At 40.3% G+C, this 26,015-nt stretch overlaps 1 protein-coding gene across 1 annotated transcript in view; it reads right to left on the reverse strand.

Moving 5' to 3' along the window:
• cntnap2b (contactin associated protein 2b) overlaps positions 1-26,015 on the reverse strand; it is a 63,044-nt gene that overhangs the window by 20,068 nt on the left and 16,961 nt on the right. Inside the window, exons 2-12 of the mRNA XM_050074771.1 lie at positions 22,270-22,380; positions 21,824-22,017; positions 19,364-19,511; positions 9,118-9,321; positions 8,761-8,945; positions 8,309-8,452; positions 7,020-7,278; positions 6,714-6,863; positions 3,381-3,543; positions 3,099-3,205; positions 2,778-2,897 (exon numbers count right to left, since the gene is read on the reverse strand). Coding sequence (XP_049930728.1) covers positions 2,778-2,897; positions 3,099-3,205; positions 3,381-3,543; positions 6,714-6,863; positions 7,020-7,278; positions 8,309-8,452; positions 8,761-8,945; positions 9,118-9,321; positions 19,364-19,511; positions 21,824-22,017; positions 22,270-22,380 — 1,785 coding nt within the window. The remainder of the gene's footprint in view (positions 1-2,777; positions 2,898-3,098; positions 3,206-3,380; positions 3,544-6,713; positions 6,864-7,019; positions 7,279-8,308; positions 8,453-8,760; positions 8,946-9,117; positions 9,322-19,363; positions 19,512-21,823; positions 22,018-22,269; positions 22,381-26,015) is intronic.

Consider the following 26,015-nt stretch of genomic DNA (forward strand, 5'->3'; position numbering starts at 1 on the left):
TGTGTGTGTGTGTGAGAGAGAGAGAGAGAGAGAGAGAGAGAGAGAGAGAGAGAGTGCGCGTCTGTGTGAAATTATGACCGAGTTAACGAGTTGTTTTCCGACATGAGGGGGTATTCTTGAATTTTCCCAGTCAGAAAGAGTTTTTCTGATTATGCCGACGTTATTTGAACGCAGCATTCACTGCAGGCCATTCAGGTCTCATAGTGGGAGCGGGGCACTGCCGTGCTGACAAAATTATATATGTTAACGGGGCTATTCGTCATGATATCAGACTTATTGGAATGATGTAATAATTTCCTGTTCGGCCCGATAGTTATCGTGCACGCCTACAATTTTCTGATGTTTCCTATATGTCTAATATGCAGGCTACTGATAGTGGTAGCCATATATGATTTTTATGTCTGATGACACTGCAATTCAGCCAGTAGCAACAACATAACATAAGGCTACTGTTTCAAAATCAAAGCATAAAATCATTAATCAGAGCGCTCACATAAGAAGTTGCATTAACAAAGGAATTAAGAGCAAATCTCTGTCAAAATCAGCAGAGGAAGTCTATAAAAACAGCTGCTGGCATTATGTGTACGACTCATGCACCAGCTCTGTCACCTGATGTCACCCCTTCATGGGGCAAACATGTGTAGAAGAAATATCTTTTACCAGAGAGAAACCACAGATTAAGCATTTATGTGGTTATTGTAATACTTTCCAATTGAATTGTTATCAAAGGTTTACACCACCCTTCTCAGGCATTTTTATTCTGACTCGGCTATTATTCTAAATGTAAGTGGAATATTAGGGTTTAATCCAATGCACCAATTTACAAAAGCTTTTCAGGTTTGTTTTTATGCCTCAGTGCCAGCAATAGCTGTGACTGGAGGCATAACGTTTTCACGTCGCCTGTCACCCATACTTGTGAATCTCAATAACACCTCAAGGGAATTTCTTCAAATTTGGCACAAATGTCCACTTATACTCAAGGATGACCTGGTTAAATTTTGGTGGTCAAGGGTCAAAGGTCAAGGTTGCTGAGACCTTGCATCCATCTCATTGTCGTGAACACAACATCTCGAGAACAGCTTGAGGGAATTTCTTCAGATTTGGCACAAACATTCATTTGAACTGAAGAATAAACTGATTAGAATTTTGTGGTCGAAGGTCAAAGGTCAAGGTCAGTGTGACCTCACAAAATATGTTTTTGGTTATAACTCAAGAATCCATACACCAATTATGACAAAACTTCACACAAATGTCTAATAGAATAAAATAATGAAGTGATGACATTTTATATCCAAAAGGTCAAAGGTCAACTTCACTGTGACATCAAAATGTTCTGCAACTCTTTTCTGGCCATTACTCAATATCATGTCTCAGGAACAGAAGGGGAAATATTTGGTCAGGTATTGAATTGGTGACACTAATCTTGGGTGTCCACTAGGTCCGCACGGTTAATCATAAGAAGATCCTGATCTTGATTCACACCTACATGCGATCCAATTTCTAAATGACAACGATTTTCCAGCATTATTTCACAAGCGGCATTGCAAACAAACTCTGGTAGCTGTCATTGTAAAGTAGTTGTCTCAAGCACCCCAAGTGCTGCTCTAGCGTTGCATTCTCCTTCACCCTATGACAAAGCGGCTCCACATCACGTGATTTCATGTAGAAGCCAGAAGAGGTAACTGGCGGCAGTCTTTCGAAACTAGTAGGCAGGGTTGCCAGATCCGCTTATTAGCCACGCTTGCTAGCTGGGCTTGTTTCCATAGCCCTGGTTGCTTGTTTCTCCCAAGATCTGGCAACACTGCTAGTAGGCTAGCTGCAGCAGCGAGTGAGTACGAGAGAAAAGTTTAAAGAGTGCAGATACGGAGGAAAGTTGTGATAAAGACAACTAAATACAAACTAAACATTGATGAAAACCCAGGTGGTAGTGACGAGAATCAGCCAACCACACAAAGCGACCTCGTTCCGAAAAAAGGCTCGCATTCGGTGGTGCAGAAATATTTTGGATTTAAGCAAGACGATGAAAATCAGTCTGAAATCCGTTGCAAGCCCTGTTTTGCCGTCATATCAGCACCGCAAGGCAACACCACAAATCTTTACAATCACCTTAAACGTCACCACAAAGTGCAATATGATGAAGCCATGCAAGGCAAGAAACAGGAAAGTTCCCGTTGCCCAACAACACAGACATCTTTAACGGAGATAATGTACAATGTAACGCCATACCCATCTAACAACAACAACAGACAATGGTCAAAACATAGTAAAGGCCATCTCAATCAATGACTGTACCTGGCTGCAGTGTTATGGTCACAGGCTTCATCTGGCTATTGGTGAGTTGAATTCAATTAAGTTAGTATAATATAATATTTAAAACAGCAACAACGGCCCAGACTAAGATAAATTATAAATGAATAAAGTGATAAGTAATAAATAAGTGGTTTACATTTAAATACTGTACTGTACTTTTATAGCTGATTGAATTGATTTTTTTTTTTTTTTTCATTTGTCAAAGTTTATGGGTGCAGTAAACATTTCAACTTGTGTGGGAAAAAAATCATGCCAGAGAACCGTAATCTCAATTCTAAGCAAAAAAATCATGATTCACATTTTTCCCAGAATCGTGCAGCCCTGGTGTCCACCTTAAAACTGTGATGATTGTATAGATCTTCTGGATGTAAACTGTAAGAGAAACTTCTTCTTTTGCTGTCCTTCCCAGAGTGGCATGAGAAATTTAAATGGTTTAACCCTAAACTGTTCTTGCAGTGACATCTCACCTGTCATGTCACAGCTGACTCTGAAGGGGGTGATAGGTCCACTGCCATCTGGGTCAATCCAGTAGCTCCCTGAGCTCTTGCCCTGGTGCTTATACTCCTCACAGGACTGCTGATACATCGCTACATGGGAGACACACCAAAAGAGTGAGCACATTTATGAAAAGTGAGGACATTTTGACCAATCCTCATTTTTTAAAGGCCAGACATGGTTATGAGTTTCAGGTCAAAATTAGGTTTAGGTTAGGATTAGGGTAAAGGGCCAGGGAATGCATTATGTCAACAAAAGTAGAAGTACAGGTACGTGTGTCTGTCTACACTTACAGGTATGGCAGGTAGCTCCAGTGTATCCAGTGCTGCTACAGTTGCAGCTGAATGTATCCCACGTCTGAGAACAGCGCCCACCGTGCTCACAGTGATTAGGAACACACCTGACAGGACACACACAGAGGGACAGTGGAGGGAACTCATGTGAACTCAGCCAGAACACAGCAGGGACCATTTTCTAACCCATGATATTTGCTGTGAGGCACCAGAACTTCCCCTGAGTCTGAGCTTTCTCTATTATGTCAGTCTTAAGTTTATAACTGTGATTGGGTTGCATACCTGTCTATAATGGCACACATATCCAGGCTGACATTTTCAAAGGTTCCAATGAGGCCCTGCTCCACAGCCCTGAGGTCAGCTAGATGGTCGTCTATGTGGATCATCTGCATGCAGCCTTGAAAGGAGCGCTGAAGTGATCGGGTGTTGGTGTGCAAGAAGTTACCTGGAGACAAGCAGAGGAGGTCAAAGGTCATTATCACAACCAGTGGAGAAATAGTGACAGAATGAACTCTGTGCTCTTGACATTGAACACTTTGTCTGTGCTGCATCTTTCTTCCACCCCCAAGCCTCAGAAAGTCCGAGCCCCCACTGTGGTTTATTTTATGCTATATTTTAGTTAGTTTTTGATTAGTGTGTTTTATTTTACACTATCAATGCTGCTTGTTTATACACTGTGTTTGTATTGTTTTCATTGTAAAGTGTTGAAGACACCTTGGTACAGAGTCCTGCATGAGCCAGATTTTCAAAACTTGCTCCCAAACTTGCAACGTGACACGCAATACTGCACCTGCCCCGGCACCTGCACATAACCAATTGGTTCCACAACCTGACCCACAAATACAAAATCCACAGCCTGAACCAAAACCGCAAATCCTATAATTACCATGCACTTTTCAAATAATTTGGTTAGGCTGCAAAGTGATCATTTAGTGACAGTTTCATACATGAAAAACGTAGAAAACATATTTAAAAACAAAGATAAGTCAAGAAATACTATTAAAATGTATAATTTTTGCTTACTCTCATAATATTGAACAGTAAATCTACGCAAAAATGTCCCAATCAGGTGTGTTACCTGTGTAACACACCTGATTGAAGCTGTTCTGATATTCCATGTGGTGCAAGAGATAGGGCCAACACACAAGGTCAGCATTCAGAGGATTAAAACGATAAAACATGAAATTAAATTATCATTATTCTCATTTCATTTTAATATATTTCCAATTCAACACCCACGATTGGAACCACACAGTGTTTTCCCTACCATTATATTGGCAGACAAAACACCATTCACAAATCACCTTTATTGCGGGTCACCCACTACATACCCGAGGGTACCCGACCTGATCCAGGACTCTGCCTTGGTGTTAGGGCTAGGTGATATAGCTTAAAAATAATAGTGCATTACAATAGAGTTAAAGGGGCAAAAAGCGAAATCATTTCACCGCTAGGTTTGCTGTTGTGCACTGCCTGTAGACCAAAACAAAGTGTCATGAGCCACACCTCCCTCTACCTCTGCTCTCCATCCCCCCACCCCACTCGCCTCGTCTGTGCAGCCGAGCACCGCAGCATCTCCACGGACTATTACATCCAGACGGTCCCGGTGTTTCTTCCGCAGGCTCCACTTCACTCATCTGCCCGATAAACCCGCTGCTTCTTCCCACATTAACCTGAATAACAAACCAGGGCTCGGTGCTCTGGTTGGATCCAAACGGAGAGCCAGGGCTAGCTGGGAAGCTAGTGGAGGCTAACTGGCTGTGCTGGCAGCTGAGTGAAGTGGAGCCTTAGGAGGAAGCACCGGTTAGCCCCGGTTTCACTACAGGCAGATTCACTCGCCACAGGGGCGAGGAAATAAAACCTAAACAGCCAACTTAGTTTGGCTTAGTTTAGCAGTTAGTGATGTCTTTCACTCACTCTCGGTCTCTGCTGTGTTTAGCTATTTCCCTGCTTTCCTGTTAGCGTTAGCACTAGTTGGCTGCCACGCTAACGTTCCTACTCGTTAGCGTAGAAGAGTAGGAACGTTAGCGTTAGCTCCCGGAGTTAGCACTAGAGCTACTACGGCTACTGGATTAACTTACAGCTATGAAGCGCTTCTACCAGCTCTTCTAGTCACTGAGCCTCGCCTCCATCTCAGCAAATATATTACATTTATTACAGGTACCATCATCATTGATGTAGGCAGGGGAATAGCTAAACACAGCCCGCCAGGCTGCCCGCCAGGCTACATTTTACAATGGTAATTGCAAATGTTAGCTGGGCTGCCGAGCTACTCACCTAACACAACCGAAACGCCTGACCCATTGCTGGGACCGAGCCACTAATAACTCAAGCTCCGGACATTAACCCACGCTACGATTGTAACATTAAATTTAATTGAATCGACATAGCGACATGTGCCTAACGTTACTGTAACACTAATTAAAACAGACATTTGACTCTGCCATTTCACTTCGAAAATACGCGCTGCCATTGCTCACTGTCTGTAGCCTTTTATAGGGGAGGGAAGGCCAAGGGCTCCGAGGGGGGGATTCACATGAACGCGCAGCCGGACCGGCTTGTAAACAAGGGGCTGGAGATCAACACAGAGAGAGGGTGTGTGAGGTCATGCTATACTCCAGATGAAATTACACCTCTAGTTCTTCACATAGTGATTTTTTAATTCCTTCAATCTAGAAATGATGAATTTCGCTTATTGCCCCTTTAAATAAAGTAATGTATAATAAAGTTAAAAAAAGGCATTGTTATAATTAAATAAAACAAAGAGGAACCCCTGTAACTTTTATTTTGAAGCTCCAAGTTCATCTTGGGCAAGAAGTGTTGATGTTTTTGCTGTGAACTTATGGTCAAAGCAGCGTTGTTATACATGAGGATTTATTCACTGTAAGCTGGGAACAAACTAACAGCTCTACAGTTCATATATCAAGTATTTTGCAAGTTACACTGGAGCTCCATGGTCACAAAATGTGACTTAATAGTCACGGCCTGGACCCTTACAGGTACAAAGACACACATTCCCTTAGCTCACGCTATCGTTTATCTCATTAACAATGTTTTTTTTAAATAAACTAAAGCTCTCCAGGTCTTATATCAATAATATTTGCAAGTTGCAGTGGAGCTCCATGGTTGCAAAACATTAGTAAATGAGCACACTCTGGAGCCCTGCAGATAACAAACACACCTCGCCGGCTAACACGCTATTACTCCAGACAGAGTGATCTGGATAGGAGGAGGAGTGTGTGTGTGTGTGTGTGACATATCATGTTTGTGAGTCTTTCTTTATCTGTGTGTCTGTGTGAGGGAGAGAGCCATAGGAGAGAGCGAGACAACTGAAAGCACTGAGGCGAGTCTCTTGCCAGTGGCTAAAAACCATGATGTGACCATTTTAACTCGATGTTCGTAATTTAGTCATTTTATACATCCGAAGGGGAACAAGCTGCCATACATTGAGTATAATGGATAAATTACCTGCTCCTACTTGGTGTGATAACACACTTTAAAAACTTTGACTTGAAACATGATTCATTGCTTGAAAATACAAAAATCCTTCACTGCCACCTCTTCATGAAATATACATGTTCCTTTGGATGGTTAGTTAGCGTTATGAGGAATCACCTCCAAAGTAGTAGGTTCCTCCAGTCTGGATCTGGACAGGGATGGCTGTTCTGACTGTGGATGCCTCGTCTCCATCAATTGTCAGCATAGCATAGTTCTCCAATGCATTCAGATGGACACTGTGCCACAGGCCATCATTCAGACCTGAACCTGCAATAAAAAAAAATACATCTTAGGCTATAAACTTCAATATAAAACTGCCAACAACAACAATAACTGAGAAAAGCAGCAAAATAAAAATGGAGCTAAAAGTGATCAAACTAACTGAGGGTTTCTGAATTCCAAAGACCAATAAACTGAGCTCACCTGATGAGATATCAATGCGTGTGTTCTTTTTCTGTGTCACATTCATGTAGACAGTGACCTTGCCCTCTGTCAGTCCCACCTCCACCCAGCCATCAGCCAGTGCTGTGAACATTAGCAGGCCGTTGGGGTTCCATGTCCTAAATGACAGACTGACTGACAAAGTGTCACTGTCACTCTGACCCGGCAACCGCAGGAAGGAAGTGGAGTTGAAGAATACAGAGAAGGAGTTGGACTCGGCACATGAAAATGTCAGGTTACGCTACAGTGGGAGACAGAGAGAGGGAGAGAACAGGTTTGACCTATCCTTTATACACTAACACTTCTTCAGGAGCACTATTTTACCAGAGCCTTCAAGCTTGTCTAGTATTGACCACCAAAATCTAATCAGTTCATCCTTGAGTCCAAGTAAATGTATGTGCCAAATTTGAAGACATTTCCTCAAGGCGTTCTTGAGATATAACGTTCATAAGAATGAGACAGACAAGGTCAAAGTGACCTTGACCTTTGACCCATGACCACCAAAATGTAATCGGTTCATTGCTGAGTCAAAGTGGATATTTTTGCCAAATTTGAAGAAATTCCCTTGAAGTGTTCTTGAGATATCGTGTTCACAAGGATGGGACGGATGTACGGACGGACAAACCACAAACACAATGTTTATGGCCGTGGTTATTGCTGGCATGGTGGCATACTTGTCAATTGTGTCAAAACACAGAGAGAGAGAGAGAGAGAGAGAGAGAGAGAGAGAGAGAGAGAGAGAAAGAGATGCAAATACACTAATACACACACACACACACACACACACACACAGAAACAGTGTACTGTATGTGATAAGAACAGAGCAGAGGAGCGGCGTTGCTTGCTGACTTGTGCGGCGAAAGGTGCTTCTGCTGTGAACAACCAGGCAACTGCTGATGTGGCTCTGCGACAACTGACATATCTGGGTGGTTCTGCGTCCAGTGTGAGCAAGGTGTGAGGCTTAGTGTCTCATGGAGAATATTCAGGCTGGCAGGCTACTTGTTGCACATTTATTTTACCAGTAGATGGCAATGTGACATTGTTTTTTTTCTCTTGAGAAGTTACTATAAATTTTCCTCAACAGATGCCCATGCAAAATTTACATTTTTTGAAATATAATAAATAAATAAATAAATAAATAAAGCCTAAAAAAAGTCATTTAAGTAGTATTCTATTGTAAAGACAGATAAATAAAAATTATGTGTCTGTTTAACACACACACACACACACACACACACACACACACACAGAAGCAGAGAAAGTTGTCTTACAAAGCTGGAGGTGTCCACCTTCTTCCTGCGGACCAGGTTAGTGATGTTGTCTCCGTTGTAGGTGATTCCCTCCATGCAGCCAACAAAGTTGTCTCTGCCTCCTGAGCTTGGCTTTGCTGATACAGGCAGCCCTCCGAAACTGATCTGAGGACACAGCAGGGCAGAGAAACATGGACTTAGTGACATTAAACCGATATTATATTGTATTATCAGGTGCAGTAGGACTTTGCAGAAATGTTGTTCTTGCGTTCTTTCAGAATGTTGCGCTGGTCAGACGGCTGTTACTGGAGCTACTCCTGTAAACTTGCTGTGAATATCAGTCACAATAACATTTTCAGATATAATTAAAGACTGATGAGTAGACTTCCAAACTAGAAACTATACACTTATCCATTTTGTATACACTTGGCCAGCCTTTAAGGCAGGTTGTTCTCTCCACAGGGAGTCTTTACCTCATAGTCCAGGTCCAGATGGTCAAATTCTCCATTGGTCCTGAACTGCTGAGTATGATGGTCCAGAGTAAAGTTGACATTTCTTCGGTAACGCTCTATAACAACTGAGTGCCAGTGGTCATCATCCAGTAAGCTCCCACTGGTCACAGAGGTGTGACCCTGAATGGAACCGTACTGGTTACTGCCTGGAGAGAAGAGGGCAAAGCACACACGCAGGAACAGGTTGTAAATGTTTATCATGTTATTTCTGACAGCAGTAGATAATACAGTCCTTAGAATTTCAATAGCAGAGAAAAGGCTGTCTCTGGAGAACACGTTTGTTTTTCTTAAGACCACACAGACATTATGGAAGGCTACCTAAGTTGATGCTGAGCTGCAGTCTTGCCCTGCGGAGCTCCAGGGAAATGTAGTCTCCCTGCTGTCCCTCCCCGTGGAGCAGGACCCCGTCTCCAGCAGTGGTTCTAAACTTTAGAGAGATGACATCTTTCACAATCTTTATCTTCTTACTCCTGAAGCGGTAAGAGATGACGCCATGGCCATCAAAACTGATCACATCTGCCCCTGGAAGACAAAAAAAAATAAAAAAAATTCCAAAAAAGTTCAGAAAAATATCTTTTTTGAACCCCTTGAGATCATCTCATCTTCCAGGCTGTGCAAAACAAACTCTCACAAGAACACGAAACAAAACACAAGATGCAACATATGTGACGACAATGCAAAAGAAAAAATAACACAATCAACTCTATCTTTATGCCTCTGCAAACCAGTCAAGTCTCTCTTACAGTTTACATTCATGTCTGTGAAAACCAGGATGCTTCACACACACATCTTACCCCCTGAACTATCTGAAAAAAATGTTTCTCCTTCTGTTCCTGAGATATGATGTTGAATAATGGCCAAAAAAGTGTTTTTACCTAACATTATGATGTCACAGTAAGGTTGACCTTTGACCTTTTGGATATAAAATGTCATCACTTCATCATCTTATCCTATTAGACATTTGTGTGAAATTTTGTCATAACTGTGCATGAATTCTTTAGTCACACTGAAAAAACATTCCAAATCAGGGTCTGGCTATAAGAATACATCCACACAATGTTGGATAGCTTTGAAAACACACGTGTCTTTCCATTTTGAACCCCCATCCACACTTAGAAGAGGTTTTTATGTGTGTTACTGTGGACAGGAAAAACAATGACAGACCTGACAAACAGGATGAAAAAGAGAAGATTAAACCATTTTCCTTCTATTCAGGTGTTTCAGTGTGGATGGAGATCTTCACGAAGACAACCTTAACCATAGTGGCTCAACCACAGCCTTCAGAAACATTTTGTGCTACCCCTAAACATGACTAGAAATTCATGCATTAAGGCTCGGACATACTTCCCGCATTGTACATCCATGGACAGCTGTGGTCACACTGATAAACACACACTTGGCTGCTCCTCCATTAAAGGAGTTCATATCACCACGTCCAGACAACAGGAGGACAACTAGGACACGTCCAGACAACAGGAGGACAACTAGGACGACCAGCAGAGGTGACTGTGCAGTACAGCACAGATATACTGAGTTTGGCAGATCAGTCTTCTCTGTCAGAGCCACTAATTACTGGAACTCAGTACCAAGCGAGATCAGAGAGAGTAGCACCTTTACTGGCTTTAAATCCAAGATAAAATCATGGCTAAAATCAACCCAATCATGCACCCATCAATCATAAACTGTCAAACACAGGCTCATAATTCACTGGTTCGTAATCTTGTTGTTATTGTCGTGTCTTAACATTGTGGTTTTATTGTTGCCGTTGTGTCTTAATAGTGTGAAATTTTGTTATTGTTGTTGTCTGAAGATGTTGCTCTGTGACAATGTTTTTATATTTGTTTGTATTCATGTGTGCTTGTTTTATACTATAGTGTTAGATTTCTGTCTTAACACTATATGTTTTCTGTCCCTGCTCAGGGACTACAGATGAAAATTAGCTAGTAGCTAACTCTGGTATGGCTGAGAGCTGTGCACTGTCCCTGTTAAATAAACAAATAAAATAAATAAAGTTCTATTCATAGTAGAACTGAAAGTCTGTATCAGCCCCTGGCAGTAAACAGGAAGGCTGCGAGATACGCTTACTGTCCTACTGCCATGTGAAACTGAAACTAAGAAGATGCTGCTAGGTCTGGAGTGGATACCTTCTTTAGTTACAGTGAAAAAACATGTTTTGTATGGTCACAGTGACCTTTAACCTTATACCACCAAATTCTAAATAGTCCATTTTTCAGTCCAAGTGGACATTTGTGCCATATATTAGGAAATTCCCTCAAGGCCTTCTTGGGATATCGTGTTTTCAAGAATGAGACACACGATCAAAATGACCTTTGACCTATATATGACCACCAAACTCTAATCAGTTCATCACTGAGTCCAAGTGGATATTTGTGCCAAACTTGAAGAAATGCCCACAAGGCATTCCTGAGATATCACATCAACAAGAATGGGACAGACGGACAGACAACCTGAAAACATGCGGCCTCTGGCCACAGCTATCACTGGCGCTGATACATTAAAACAGAGAGGAATTAAAACCACAGAACCGCCAATTTTCTTAGAGAGAAAAGGAATCATAAAGAGGAGCTAATCAGAGCTTCTTTATAAGTAACTTGGAGTATAAGGGACAAAGAAGTGTTTTAAGTAAAAAAAAAAAAAAAAAAGCAATAAATTTGATACCAACTTGACACCAATGAAGTTGTCATCTTGTTTTCACCTTGAGTTTTTGAAAATTGAATGGGACACAAAGCCAAGGACACTGCGGCCCTCTGCTGACTCAACTACCCATAGAGAGAGGAGATTTGTTGTGTCAAAGTCTGTTTCCCCTTACCTTAACCTGAACCCAACCATATCCCTAACCCCAACCAGCCATCTTGTGTGATGTTTAACTTGAGCCTACCCATAACCCAGCAAGCTATCTCTGCTACACCTAACCATCACCAAAGCTCTGACTCCAACCAAACCATTCCATTAACACTGAATTCTGAGTGTTATGAATGGGATCCACCTTTGAGTCAAAATGAGTCAGCATATCAGCCTTTATCTTTTGGATGGCATTCCATAAAGCTTGTACAGAGATCAGGCCTTCCACTGTGGCTGAAATGTTTGCAATTGCAATCAAGATACAATGAAAAGTTTCTATAGCAACCCAATCAATTCAACTACACTACACTGTAGGTGTGTTCAGTTATGCTGTGGCAATATTGGATTTCTGTTGACATGTTACTGAAACCAAACTAAACATGACGTACCTGCCCCGCATCTGCAGCACTCAACACAAATTGATCTGGTACTTGCAATTATCTCTAAATCAATGGAACTTTGTAACAGCAGACATTTAGACTTGTCATAGCAGGAAAAACATATGATGCAAGTCAATGTAAGATGTTCCGATAAACCAGCATGCAGAACAGCAAGGCTTTTCCTGTTGTGAAACATCAAAATATCTGCTGTAAAAAAGGTATTTTCTGCACATGTCTCATTCATATAAAATCTGACTTGACCTGTAATCAAATACAGGCTGACGATACTGTCAGGGCACACAGTGGCTAGGGGAAATAAATAAATTCAAAACAAATCTGATTGCAGAGATACCCTTCATGCTTTCAGTAATTATGTTCACTTGTGTTTCCTCCTGCTCAGAGGCCACACTCAGACCTCTTCAAAATTCTGCACACTTTACACACAGCTGGCACAGCAAGAATATCTTTAGTCATTTCCTGAAACAGACCCACGATTACTGTCACTGTGTGCTTTTCTAAACACAATTAGCAAATCTCCAAAGCCTATTTGTGCATGTATGTTTTCCTTCCTAGTTTTTAATGAGCCTGCACATCAGATCTGGCTGCTTGTGGTTTGAAAAGATCACACTTCTCTAAGGTTGTTTCTCTTTTTTACAACTATTTTTATCTGTGACAGCAACAAAAGGACAATATTTACATGCTTACATATCACCATATTTTGTCCTTTTTTTTCCTGGGCATTTTAGCCTTTAATTGACAGGACAGGTGAGTGTGAAGGGGGGAGAGAGAGAGAGGGGGAGTGACATGCAGCAAAGGGCCACAGGCTGGACTCGAACCCGGGCCGCTGCGGCAACAGCCTTGTACATGGGGCGCCTGCTCTGCCACTAAGCCACCGACGCCCCCACATTTTGTCTTTTGCTATAACTATAACATCAGAACTCAAGAAGATGTAAAGGAGACAAAACACATGGGGAAAAAAAGCACAAATAAACTAACTGACACCAAAAAACAACATAAAAGAAAAACTAGAAATGTTGTATGCCTCCACACACCAGTCAAGTTTCTCTTACAGCTTACATCCAAGTCTGTGAAAACATGGATGCTTCACACACAGATCAATACAATCAGCACAGTTTCAAGGTTAACACCCAAGATTTGTGTCACCAATTTAGTAATTGACCAAAATATTTCCCCTTCTGTTCCTGAGATATGACGTCAAATAATGGACATTAAAGTGTTTCATGCAGAACATTATGTCACAGTGAAGCTGACCTTTGACCTTTTGGATATAAAATGTTATCACTTCATTATTTTATCCTGTTAGACATTTGTGTGAAGTTTTGTCATAATTAGTGTATGAATTCTTGGGTTATGGCTAAAACACATTTTGTGAGGTCACATTGACCTTAACCTTTGGCCCTCCACAACAAAATTCTTATCAGTTTATTCTTCAGTCCAACTGGACATTTGTGTCAAATTTAAAGAAATTCCCTTAAGGTGTTCTTGAGATATCACATTCATGAGAATGAGACAGACGCAAGGTCACATTGACCTAGGGTTGTCAAAAGTATCGATACTTTGAAAAGTATCGATACTCAAACGCTGTATCTGGATACAATACTAATTTACAAAAGTATCGATACTAACAGTGCACGCCACTTCAGCGCCTGTCGGGTGCGCGCGACGGGTCTGACGGACACGTGCTGTGCAGGCAGCGTCTGGCAGGCACAGAGCCCTCACTGCAACCCGGCTTGTTGTCGTCGCTGTGCATGCATGCACACATTTCTGTTGCTGTAATATGGCCAGCGCGGCTGCAGGAGGATCAGAGCAGCCAGTTTTGGTCAAAAATGATAAAGGAAAAAGCGCTCTTTGGAAATATTTAGTGAAGTGAACACAGCACGCTGCAGACGGCAGGTACAGCCCCTCCCCTCACTAGCAGCTGAGCAGCTGGTGTCGCCAGCATCAAACTAAAATATAACTTCTAACGTTAATGTGGGAGCTAAGCAGAAAACTTTATCAGTCATGCCCGTCTGTAACATTAATAGACAATGTTAGTTTAACAGGACAACACAATTATGTGTGTCTGAAAAGTTATGTTAACTGTAAAGTCACAGATTGAAGCTGAAAAAACGTTTGGTTTCTCCCGTAACCCCTGGTTCTCTGATCACATAGTGAGGTAGAAACAGGAGCATCCTGAGCCTAAACTACCAACTCTATTTGATCAGCAACGAAAATATGGTGCCAATTCACCAGAAGCACAGAAAATAAACAGGGCTGTAGATAAATACATTTGTATGGACAGATCTTGTTTCTGGTTGTTATTTATTTTGGGGGGATTTTTTGTTGTTATCATTGATGTTACTGTTCTGATCTTTATTTAAAAAATTACATGCCTCTTAATTTTTTGCTGCTGTATCGAAAATGGTATCGAGTATTGAATCTTTTCCTGGGTATTGATATCGAGTTTGAAATTTTAGTATCGTGACAACCCTACATTGACCACTGAAATCCAATCAGTTGATGGATGGATGGATGGATGGATGGATGGATGGATGGATGGATGGGTAGATCTTATCCTTTGACCTGAGTTATGACATTGAGTAAAAGCCAGAGGAGTATTTTTGCAGAACATTATGATGTCACAGCGAAGCTGACCGTTGACCTTTTGGATATTAAAAGTCACCACTTAATTTTATACTAAAAGACATTTGTGTGAAATTTTGTCATAACAATATATGAATTCTAGAGTTACAGTAAAAAAAAAAAACATTTTTGTGAGGTCACAGTGACCTTTGACCACCAAATGCTAATAAGTTACTTCTTGGGTCCAAGTTGACGTTTTTGCCAAATTTGGAAAAAAATTCCCTCAAGATGTTCATGAGATATTGCAGATGGAAGATAGATGTAAGGTCACAACAACCTTGACCCTGAACACCAAAATCTACTTAGTTCATTGTTAAGTCCAGGTTGACGTTTGTGCGAAATTTGAGGAAATTTCCTTACGACGTTCTTAAGATATGTCACGTATCACAAGGATGGGACGGACAGACGGATGGACAACCCAAAAACATAATGCCTCCGGCCACGGCTATTGCCAGCGCGGAGGCCTATAAAAAAACATAAAAGGTAAAGTTAGCAAACCTCACCCCTTGTCATCCGCTGCCACCACACAGACATAAACATAGATTCTAATCCTGTTGTAAACACTGCAGAGGTATATGAAATTGTCAAACACATTCACAAAAGGATTGCATGGCTTTTGCCGCCACTAAACCTGCACAGATAGGAAGCAAAAAAAGAAACCATGTAATTCTGAAATGCACCCTTTACTGAGCTGCCAAGCAGATAGTGTCTTGGTGCTCTTGTGCTATATGCATATATTTAAATTATATAATATGCATACATCTGGTGCAAAATTGTCCCCCTTATATGCAGATAAGCCTCTCTGCAAAAACTGTCAAATTCTCAAAGATAAGTTCACACACAATACAGGGAAATGATTAACACTCTCAGGTAGTTGGTAGCAACTGAAGCGCACTGTCAGTTGTTAAATCACAAATATGGTTTCTCTGTGTCATGGTAAAATATCTTGCCTGACGTTTTGTGGAATGCCTCTGCATCTCATTGGTCCAGACCTGTAGCTCACTATCTGAAAAGTTTAGTTTTCTTTTGCTCTCTGTCACTGTTCTGCCTGCAGACAGCGACTGCAAGTGATGTGCAATTCATGGTACTATCAGCAGCCACAATCCAATTCTTTGTGAATTCACCTGTGTCTGTACTGCTCAAAGCGGTGAAAACTGACTGAAAGATTCAACAGGAACATTTCCTTCTAGTCCAGTTCCTTATGTATTTTCATTCAAAAATTTTGGGTAGTTGATAAACTATTCATTTTTGAATCGCTAGAACATTAGGAATATGAAAACTAATGCTTCCATTTTTTTTTCAAACTCTCTATGGTGGCCATTTTGGATTTTAAAAATGGTGAATGTTAAAACGTTTTTTGTTTTTTTTAATGTCAGGTTTCAAGCTATGCAGGTGTTTACTTTTGGTGGCTAAACACACATTTTAATTATTAAGATATTCACATAAACAAGTACTTGAGTATGCATTAATTGAATTTGTTGGACGGAGGTCAAAAGTCAAGGTCACTTTCATCTCATAAAACATGTTTTTGGCCATAACTCAGGATTTCATATGCTAACATTTCACACAAATGTCTAATAGGATAGAATTATGAAGTGATGAATACACTGATTCATCACTGTGTTTGTTGTGGAAGGTCAAAGGTCAAAGTCAGTGTGACCTCACAAAAATAAATACACTGATTATGATAAGACTTCATGCAAATGTCTAATAGGATAAAATGATCATGTGATGACATTTTATATCCAAACGATCAAAGGTCAACTTCACTGTGACATCATAATGTTCCTTATTAAACACAACAGAAGGGGAAATATTTGGTCAGATACTGAATTGGTGACTCTTATCTTGAAACTGTGCTGATTGTATACATCTACTGTGTGTGAAGCATCCATGTTTTCACAGACATGGATGGAAACTGTCAAAGAAACTTGACTGATGTGCGCAGGCATACAACCATACCAACATGGCGGTAATTATAATTTTAGTGGCTGCCTGTAAATTTAAAATGTCATTTTGTATCTTCAGTATCACTTTCATCTTAATCCTGGTTTTTAGATCTTGAGTCCTCATCGTTCTCACATTGTTTACTGTAAAAGCTAAAGTCAGTGCATCGTAAGTCTCTTGACCTACAGGAACATCTTAATATTGAACAATCTCCTGTGCAGTGGCATCTCACCATTTCAGTGATGGCCGGAGGAGCTGGTAGTACATCAGGGGTAGTGGGTCTTGGCTGGCCTTTATCATCCATGTAGTAGCCATTTTGCAGAGGAATACTTGCCTGGCCCCAAACTAGAGCTTGCACATGTAGTTCCCCCATCAATAAGCTGTTGCAACGCATCCTCTGTAGGAGGTAGCTTGTTACTATCTGCCTTATACTTGTCAAAATGTGCAGTCTCAGCTGTGGAATGTTTCTTATTGTGATTCCTTTTGAGTAATAGGAAGCACACACAAACCAAGTAGAGCATTTCTGTTGTTCTTCTGTTCCTCTAAAATTATCTGAAAGCATCCTCAGAGCTTAGGTGATGTCAACCTCAGGTTTGAGGAAGATCTTGAACCATGCTGCGTTATGCCTAGTTAACAGTACATGACTTAAGCCCTGATTTGCCACTAATTCAAAATAATTTAAAAAATCAGTGTTGGCTCCATACTCACAAAATTGGTGCTCGAACGCTAACTGTTCAAAAATCTGTATTCCAGGCCCTTTATAATGCCCTGCTTAGTCTGGATAATCTGTAGACTTGAGCGTAAACAGATTTTATTCTCCTCTATTGGACGTCTCCTCTATTTAGACCTGTTTGACTGACATCCACCTGACTATTCTCCAAGCTTTGCTGTACCTGTCAGGTTGCTACTAACTGCACCTTCATCATTCTTATTAGTGCATAGGCTGTGTCTGAAACCAACCCCTGCCTACGAGCATGCCACATTAACCAACCAATTTATGTATGAATTTACAAGTTGTGTCTCAACACTTACTGGTGATGATGCAAAATGTTGATGATTCATAACGCCTGCTTGATGCTTTACTTGCAGTGCTATTGGTTCATCTCTTCTTATGCAGTGAGTTTTTAATCTGACAGCCTTATCTCACCATGACTAATCTTCCTTTACTAATTTACAAATCTCAGGGAGTTTACTTTTTTCCTACATAGTGAAATGCTCTGATTAATCGTCACGAAGAAAATGTACAATTTGATTTATCAGTCAGTTATTGTAACCCACTGAGCTGAATCAGACAGATCCTGAAGAAGCATCTCTTGATATGATAATTGACACTGATGACAGCTACATCATTAAATATATTTAAGTTTAAAGTTTTAAAGTTTATTTACTTTATTAATCCCCCTGAGGAGAAATTCAATGTTTTCACTCTTGCTTGTCAATTACACACAGGTCCGAAAGACACACACATGCACAAACAGGACCTATACATGCACAAAGTGGAGAGATGTCAGAGTGAGGGGGCTGCCCTTGGTGAGGCGCCCCGAGCGGTTGGGGGGTTCGGTGCCTTGCTCAAGGGCACCTCGGCAGTGCCCAGGAGGTGAACTGGCCCCTCTCCAGCCACCAGTCCACGCTCCATATTTTTTGGTCCGGACGGGGACTCGAACCGTCGACCCTCCGGTTCCCAACCCAAGTCCCTATGGACTGAGCTACTGAGCTACTGTCATCTTTATCATGTGATATAGTACCTCTGCTTTTATCCCTAAAGGTTCATGCTTCATAGAGTGTAAGTATTTCCTTAAACATCAGTGCAGGTCATCTGCATGCGCCCACCGTAATTCACAGCAGGATGTCCTGACAATAACATAGTTTAATGTACACTGTGGATGGGAGCTAGCTGACAACGCTCAAAAAAGCCAGGCTGTGTTTATCTTCAAGAAAACAGAAAACAGAAACTAGAATTGCCTCTTTGCAGATGTATGCCTCCATCAGACAAGTTACAGTTCACACACAGCACACAGTGCCTCAAATATGGATGTTGCTGCAAAGAAGCTACAAATTCTAACACATGGATGCTTCACATACATTTTTAACCTTGGCAGCACAAAATATCTATACAATCAGCACAGTTTCAAGATTAGAGTCACAAATTCAGTATCTGAATAAATGTCTCTCCTTCTGTTCCTGAGATATCACATTGAATATTGGCCAGAAAAGTGTTTTTGCAGAATATTATGATGTCACAGTGAAGCTGACCTTTGGGATATACAATGTCATCACTTCATTGTTTTATCCTAATAGACATCTGGGAGACATTTTGTCATAGCAATGTATTTATTCTTGAGTTATGGCCAAAAATGTGTTCATGATGTCACAGTGACCTTGAATCACCAAACTCTAACCACTTCATCACTGGGTCCAAGTGGACATTTGTGCCAATTTTGAGAAAATTCCCTCCCTTCTTGAGATACTACAATTACGAGAATGGGAAAGATGTACGTATAGGTGGACGGACGCAAGGAGCAGCATCATTACTACCCAGATAAGCTGCATTTTTTAGAGTCTCCTTTTATTGTGATCATCCCAAGGCACACGTCTGTAGTAATGAATGATGCAGTTTAACCAGCACACACACACACACACACACACACACACACGCCTTTACTGATGAAACATACTGTAGAACAGAATAGCTGGAAGAATCAGGTTTCCCTGTCTTGTCCACTTGTACTCACAGTACGAGCAGCCATAGAGCTCCAGGCGCACTCCGATGCGTCCCTCCCTGCTCCAGTCCACTGGGATGAAGCGGATGTAGCGAGCCAGGATGACGTGCTGCAGGTCATGGCGAACAGCACCTTCACTGTTCACGTTCCCCTCAAATGTCTGATACACACAGAAACAAACATGCTGCAGTATTCTGGCAGGAGGGGCAACCCTGTCCTGACAACCATATTCTAACTAAAATAGGAGTCTGTCTGTCTGTCTTTTGATTTTGTAGGTAGTTCATTTGATTGACTTCACACTTGCCTGTAGCGAAAGTGCAGAGTGGAGTGCAAGCTCTTGAAATCTATGGGACATATTTATTATCTACACAGTGAGTTATTTAAACACACTGTAGTGTATTGAGAGGGGACCTTTATTAACTGTTACACCACCAAACGGCATGCTGGGTACAGCTTGCCCTCCGTTGCTCACTACAGTGCAGTCAAGAACAGATGAGGAAAGAGAGACAAGAAAGACTGAAGCAATTACACTGTAGCACACTCAAACATTTCAAGCAGCATTGAGGGAACTTTCAAAAATGAATGCTTTTGTACCTGAAAACAGCTTGGTCCCAATTATACAGTTTTAAGCAAATGATGCGTATACTGTAGCACAGTGGTTCCCAAACCTTTTTTTCCTTTAGGGACCTTTGTTCTATTGAGTACAGAACAACTGATAAACTGTACATCTGATGCAAATAGTGAACACAGTAACCACAGGAAGTTTGTGTAAAATGGGCAATTTAAATGAATTTTGAGCAGATTATTTCCTGTGAATGTTACATTAGAGATTAGTTTCCCTAATATTCTAAAAACGTATTATATTATATTATATTATATTATATTATATTATATTATATTATTATTATATATAATTATATTATATTTTTTATAGGCTGGTTTTAAGACAAATTCAGTGTTTTCTTCTACCTGACGCTTGGCAATTGTTTTAGCTCTTTGGTTAACTGTGTTCTTTTCTAATGTGGGATGAGGCTGTTCAGCAGAGAGTGAAGGCTCTGTGAATATAGCCTGTGTTCAGGTCACTGTGCCCTTATATCATCCTGTGATATGTTTTTAAAGTTGATATCGCCTGTAAATAATAATAAACAAAGGCAGCTGTGGCTCAGGTGGTAGAATGGGTTATCTTCTAATCAGAAGGTTGGCAGTCAATCCCTGACTCCTCCAGTCCCCATGTCAAAGTATCCTTGGGCAAGATACTGGACCCCATATTACTCCCAGTGGCTGTTCGATCAGTGTGTAAAAACTGAGTAGCAGGTGGCACCTAGCACAGTAGCCTCAGCCACCCACCAGTGTATAAATGCATGTGTGAATGGGTGAATGTGACAAGTTATGCAAATAGTGTTGCAACGACTAGAAAAGCACTTTGCTATATTTAAATATATGTATATATATATATATATGTAAGAAATTAATACATACATCTTACACCCCTTAAAATCAAGAAGGCGTTGTGACCCACCCCAGTGGGGGTAAACAGGCAAACACTCTAGGGGACTCAGCTTAGGTTTGTGATGGCAGGTGTATTTCTCTCAACACAAGGAGGCACAGTGTTGTTGAGTGGTTGTGAATAAAACTGCAAGCAGTATTTTCTTTTCTTAAAATGTATTTTCATTATTAAATTAGTTTATTTCTCCCTGGCTAATATTTTTTACAAATAATGGTTTTGTCAAGGGTTGAAATATCCTTTATAAGTTTATTTTTATTATTATACCACTAATACTATCTCTGCATATATGATTGGTCATACAACAAATGTTTTATTTTTATTTGATCACTTTATTACTTAATTTTCAAAAAAAGGGGGGGAAAAACAGAAAACTTTGTAATTATGATGTGCTGTAGGACTTGCTCCAACTTTGTTCTCAATAAAAATCTAATAATACCAAAAATATATAAATTGTACATAGCCATATACTGTAGATGGGTTAGTATATAGTTTGAGAGCTGCACTGTATATGGTACTTTTCCCACATTGATTGGGGTTTTCTGCAATGGAGTAGGCATGTGGTGGTTCCTTTCCCAGTAAACACCTGCAGGTGCATCCGCACGCATCAGAATAAAATACAAAAAAACCTCAAATTCAGATTATAGAAATCAGCCTTTAACTTTAGGCTGAGATTAATCCACACTGTAAGATTAAGTAAGTAAATGTCTAATTAAGAGTTTCTATATAAGTGCTAAGCAGCTTACTGATCTCAGTTGTTTCAATCCAAATCTTTTACCCGACTTGTCTCCAGCGATGATCCTTGCTAATTCTGATGTTTTGACGAAGCTGCACTAATTCCAGTAATATAAATGACAACTTTGTGCCATTTTTGACACATAACACATCAAATGTTTTCAAAGGGTTAAAAGGAATGTTTGGATGAGATAAGATGACATCACAAAACAAGACATAAGATTCTTCCTTACCCAGATGTTTCCATCCTGTAGATACGGCCTCCAGTTTTTCTGTGTGTCGCTGTAAAGTAGGCGATACTTGCTGGTCCAATCAGAGCTACTGTAGCGTCCCTGTGTCACTATGGCAACCACCTGCTTCCTAGAACCCAGGTCCACCTGTAACCACTGGTAACGATCTGTATCCAAGGGCGACCAGCCTCCAGCACCTAGTTTTGTGGGAGTTGTAGGGCACACAGGGTGAAAGATTGGAGGAAGGGAAAAGAAAGAAGAGCAGAAAAACGGATCAGAACATTTGAAACAAAATGAATATTATGTTTCATGATTATGATGTTTTCAGCCCCCCAAGTAAGCAAGTACAGTCAGTTTAGGCAGTGTAACTGCATGGTTGGCAAGCTTTGTTCTTCTCATCAGTATCTGAGGACATTTATGTGAGATAACCTCCCATTATAAAGGCATACCTTGTTTCCGATTGAGTTTGGCGTAACCAGCTCCATATGCTCGGGCATACACTGATGAACTGGTGAAGGAGCTGTAGGGGAGAGGAGTGGCCAGGCTGTCCTCACACTTCCCTGAAACAGAAAGACAAAAAGCAGACACAGAGGTAAGCTCATCATCAGCAAATAAAGTCAGTCTGCAGAAGCCCACTGACTGAAGTGATCCCCAGAGCCCAGCTGCTCAAAAAACGTAATCTGGATCAGAATGATCTTGATTTGGAAATCCCATGTATTGCTGCCCAGGATCAACTAATCCATTTTACGTCTGAGCTGATTTTTCAAAGCAACATTGGATTGTATCACTCTGATCCAGACACAAAGATGACCAAATTCCGGTAATCAGTGCTCTACATAGAACTACATCACACTGTAGGCAGCCTGCTGACAAACATGGTGCAATTACCACTACTACCATTCTTACTATCATAGGTGCTGCTAAAGAAAACCAAACAGATTATAACTTCAATATTTTTTGTTTGATATTGCTGCTATTTGATTATTTTATGGGGACAACATCCTTTTTTGTTGATCTTAAGTATAATGACAGGCTCAGTAATTAGCCTAATGTATACTTAACTACTTTATCAAAGTAACTGTTAAACAAATAAAGTGCAAAATATAAATACATGTGTAATATGTATATTTGAATAATTTGAAAGTTTTATTACATTTTGTTCCTCAAATCCACTCTGAATCCAGCCTTCTGCTCTGGGATCAGGCTAATCTGGATTTTTTTGGATCAAAGGTCACCCAATCTAACTAAAATATTTTGAACAACACATACTTAAGGTTTGATCCAGATCAAAACCAAGATTGGATTACAGGATTTAGTCTGATTTAATCTGGTTGGATTTCAGTTATCAGACAGGATCAAATCCAGAAAATGGAATTCTGAAATCAGATTAGATCTGGATCAAACCTTCAGTTTGTGTTGTTCAAAACTACATAGAAGGATTGGGATACCTGCAATCCAAAAAAAAATCAAGATTATCCTGATCCCAGGATGGAGTCAGGGTGGATTTAAGGAACAAAATGTAATAAAACTTTTAAATTGGTCAAATGTACATACATTTATTAATACTTTGCACTTGATTTGTAGTTAGTAGCAGTTAGTAGTAGACACTGGGCTATACATTAAGCCTTTAAGTACAATATACAGTAAAGAAAATACAGGATACAGAAAAATTGATTAACTGATCCTGTATTATTAAAACGTGGGATTTTAAAATCTCTATCACTCTGAATCCAGATTACATTTTGTGAACAACTATGCCCTGACTTTTCCTCTAGCACCACCAGCAGGGCAATGTTTTAAATAGTCCAATACTTTGGTTTAATAAATTAACATATATGAGCAAAAACTAGATATTCCTCAGTTTACCACACCTACAAAACCTCAGCATGTTAGCCAAGTTACTGTGAGCAGGTACAGCCTCACAGAGTCGCTCGCATAGCTGTAGACTCTTAGCTTTGTTGTATCAACTTCATCGTTACTCTTTCATCAGGTCTGTCACTGTGACATAAGTCAGTGCCATCCAGTATGGCCTGAAAGAAAAATGCCACTTCTACGGTTGAGGTTTGGTTACATTTAGGCAATTAAATCTATTTGTTGAAGGTTAAGGAAAGAGTGTGGTTCAGGGATGTCAACTACCGCTCACCACCCTCATTGACTGTGACACTCACGTAATTGACACTTTCCCACGCTCTCACGCCACACTTACATTTTCACATGCAGTGGAAAAACAAAAGTATGACTGATGATGCTGCAGTGTGAAAAGACACTGACACAGCCCACAGACGACAAATATTCCGCCAAAACTAAACAAACAAACAAAACATGTTTTAGAAATGCTGTATGATTAACTAACAAACTAAAATAAACTATTGCATTTTGTTTTGCAAATACAGAACATACCTGTCAGATGAATATATAACATTTTTCTGATACATCATGTTTCATAAACAAACATATTACAAGTACAAAAAATATATTCTACAAAGACTAAAAAATATCACGTGACCCTAGCTGGGGTGTGTCCAGTGTGTGCGCCGAGTTAAAAAACACGTGCCGCTGTGAAGCAACAGTCTCTAGTCAGGAACTAACCCTGTAGTACACAGCACACACATACCCTGAGCAGAAGAACAAGCCTCTGCACAGCTACAGACTTTCATTAGCATCTAACAGCAGCTATGTTAGCACAAAGCATGCTACCAGAGCCAGCCCAAGGCATAAGCGAACTAAGCACCTGCTTAGAGCCCCGTGACCACTAGGGGGCCCCCAAGAGCAATTAACTTAAAAAAGAAAAAAGAAAAAATTAATTATTTTTTTTCCATGTGTAAGTGATGATGATTCATATATTATCAAATGTACGTTGTTGTACAAAAAGATAATATTATGTTAAGACTGTAGTTTCCTACTGCCTTCCTGCTCTAAATGTCAGAGCTCCGCTATTAAGGTGTGCAACCAGCCGTGCAGTGCGCACTACGCATCCAAGGAGCTAGGAGCAGGTAAAAGGCCTAATAATGTCGCAATAAAGGACATACCCTTCAGGGGCAGAAAAAAGAAAAAGGAAGAAAGAGGAAGAGGAGAAAAAAAACGACAAGATAAAGCCATGTTTGCATGTCTTGGTAATGTAACGTTTGGTGTCAAGGAGATTTTGAAAAGTTTATTCAGATTAGGAAAGTCCCTAATTATTGTTGATATATTGTTCCAACTACGTTAGCCTATAATAGCAAATTAGCTAGCTAACGTTAGTTCAAAACTAGAGAAATTTCTAACTGGTAGGTTAGATAACTTAATATTCAAGTTAACGTTTAATAGCCTAAGTTACTTTGAATAAATTGATTCTCGGTGTATATATTCTGGGTCGCTTTTTGGCATCAAAACAATGTTTTTGATAACGTTTGATAGCAAATGTTTAATAACAACTAACATTAATTACAGACGCGGTGACATTTGCTAGCAATATGTTTTTGCATTAATGAATTAACTTAGTTAACTTACAGTTTGAGATATGTTGTTTGCTACAGAGCATAGTAATTTATGTGAGTAAACATATTCCTTTTACATCAGCTCCCTATTATGCTTATATGTTAAATGAAACTTCCCCAGGAGCACTGTTAAAGTATTTTGGAGGAGGCACTGATTCAGCCCAGGGGCAGTCCACCTCCTCAGGCTCAGCCAAGGCTAATGAATCAGGTGAGGGAAAAACTGTCACCATATGTATTTAATTTCTAGTCAGATTATCTCATTAAGATATACTAATATAAGATATAATCATATGACAAGGGACATGTTTTTCATCTTAGGTCCATCTCCATCCTCTGCCCCATCCACTGTGCCCACTATCCCCTCTGTGTCTGCTGCAACCTCAGCTCTACCTGGTAAGTTAACAACAAAACAGCCTTTGTAATTGCTCAGTGTACTGCAGAACATTCTGAGATGAATACTTTTTAATATAAGAGATAATCATATGAAAAGGGACATGTTTTTAGACAAATGCATATTATTTCAAAACTTCTCAAGCAATTTTCAGTTGTTCCACTTGCAGATTGTTTTCTTATTACAAGCTATAGCTGTACTATTTCATCTACCTTTCCGATCTTTTGAAAAAATGTGTTTCATCACGGTCATTGAGATCGGCAACCAGATCACTTCTTGCTGTCCCAAGAACAAGGTTAGCGCAGAGGGGAGACAGAGCCTTTGCAAT

This window comes from Epinephelus moara, chromosome 21 (assembly GCF_006386435.1).
Source record: "Epinephelus moara isolate mb chromosome 21, YSFRI_EMoa_1.0, whole genome shotgun sequence".
Taxonomy (NCBI): Eukaryota; Metazoa; Chordata; class Actinopteri; order Perciformes; family Serranidae; genus Epinephelus; species Epinephelus moara.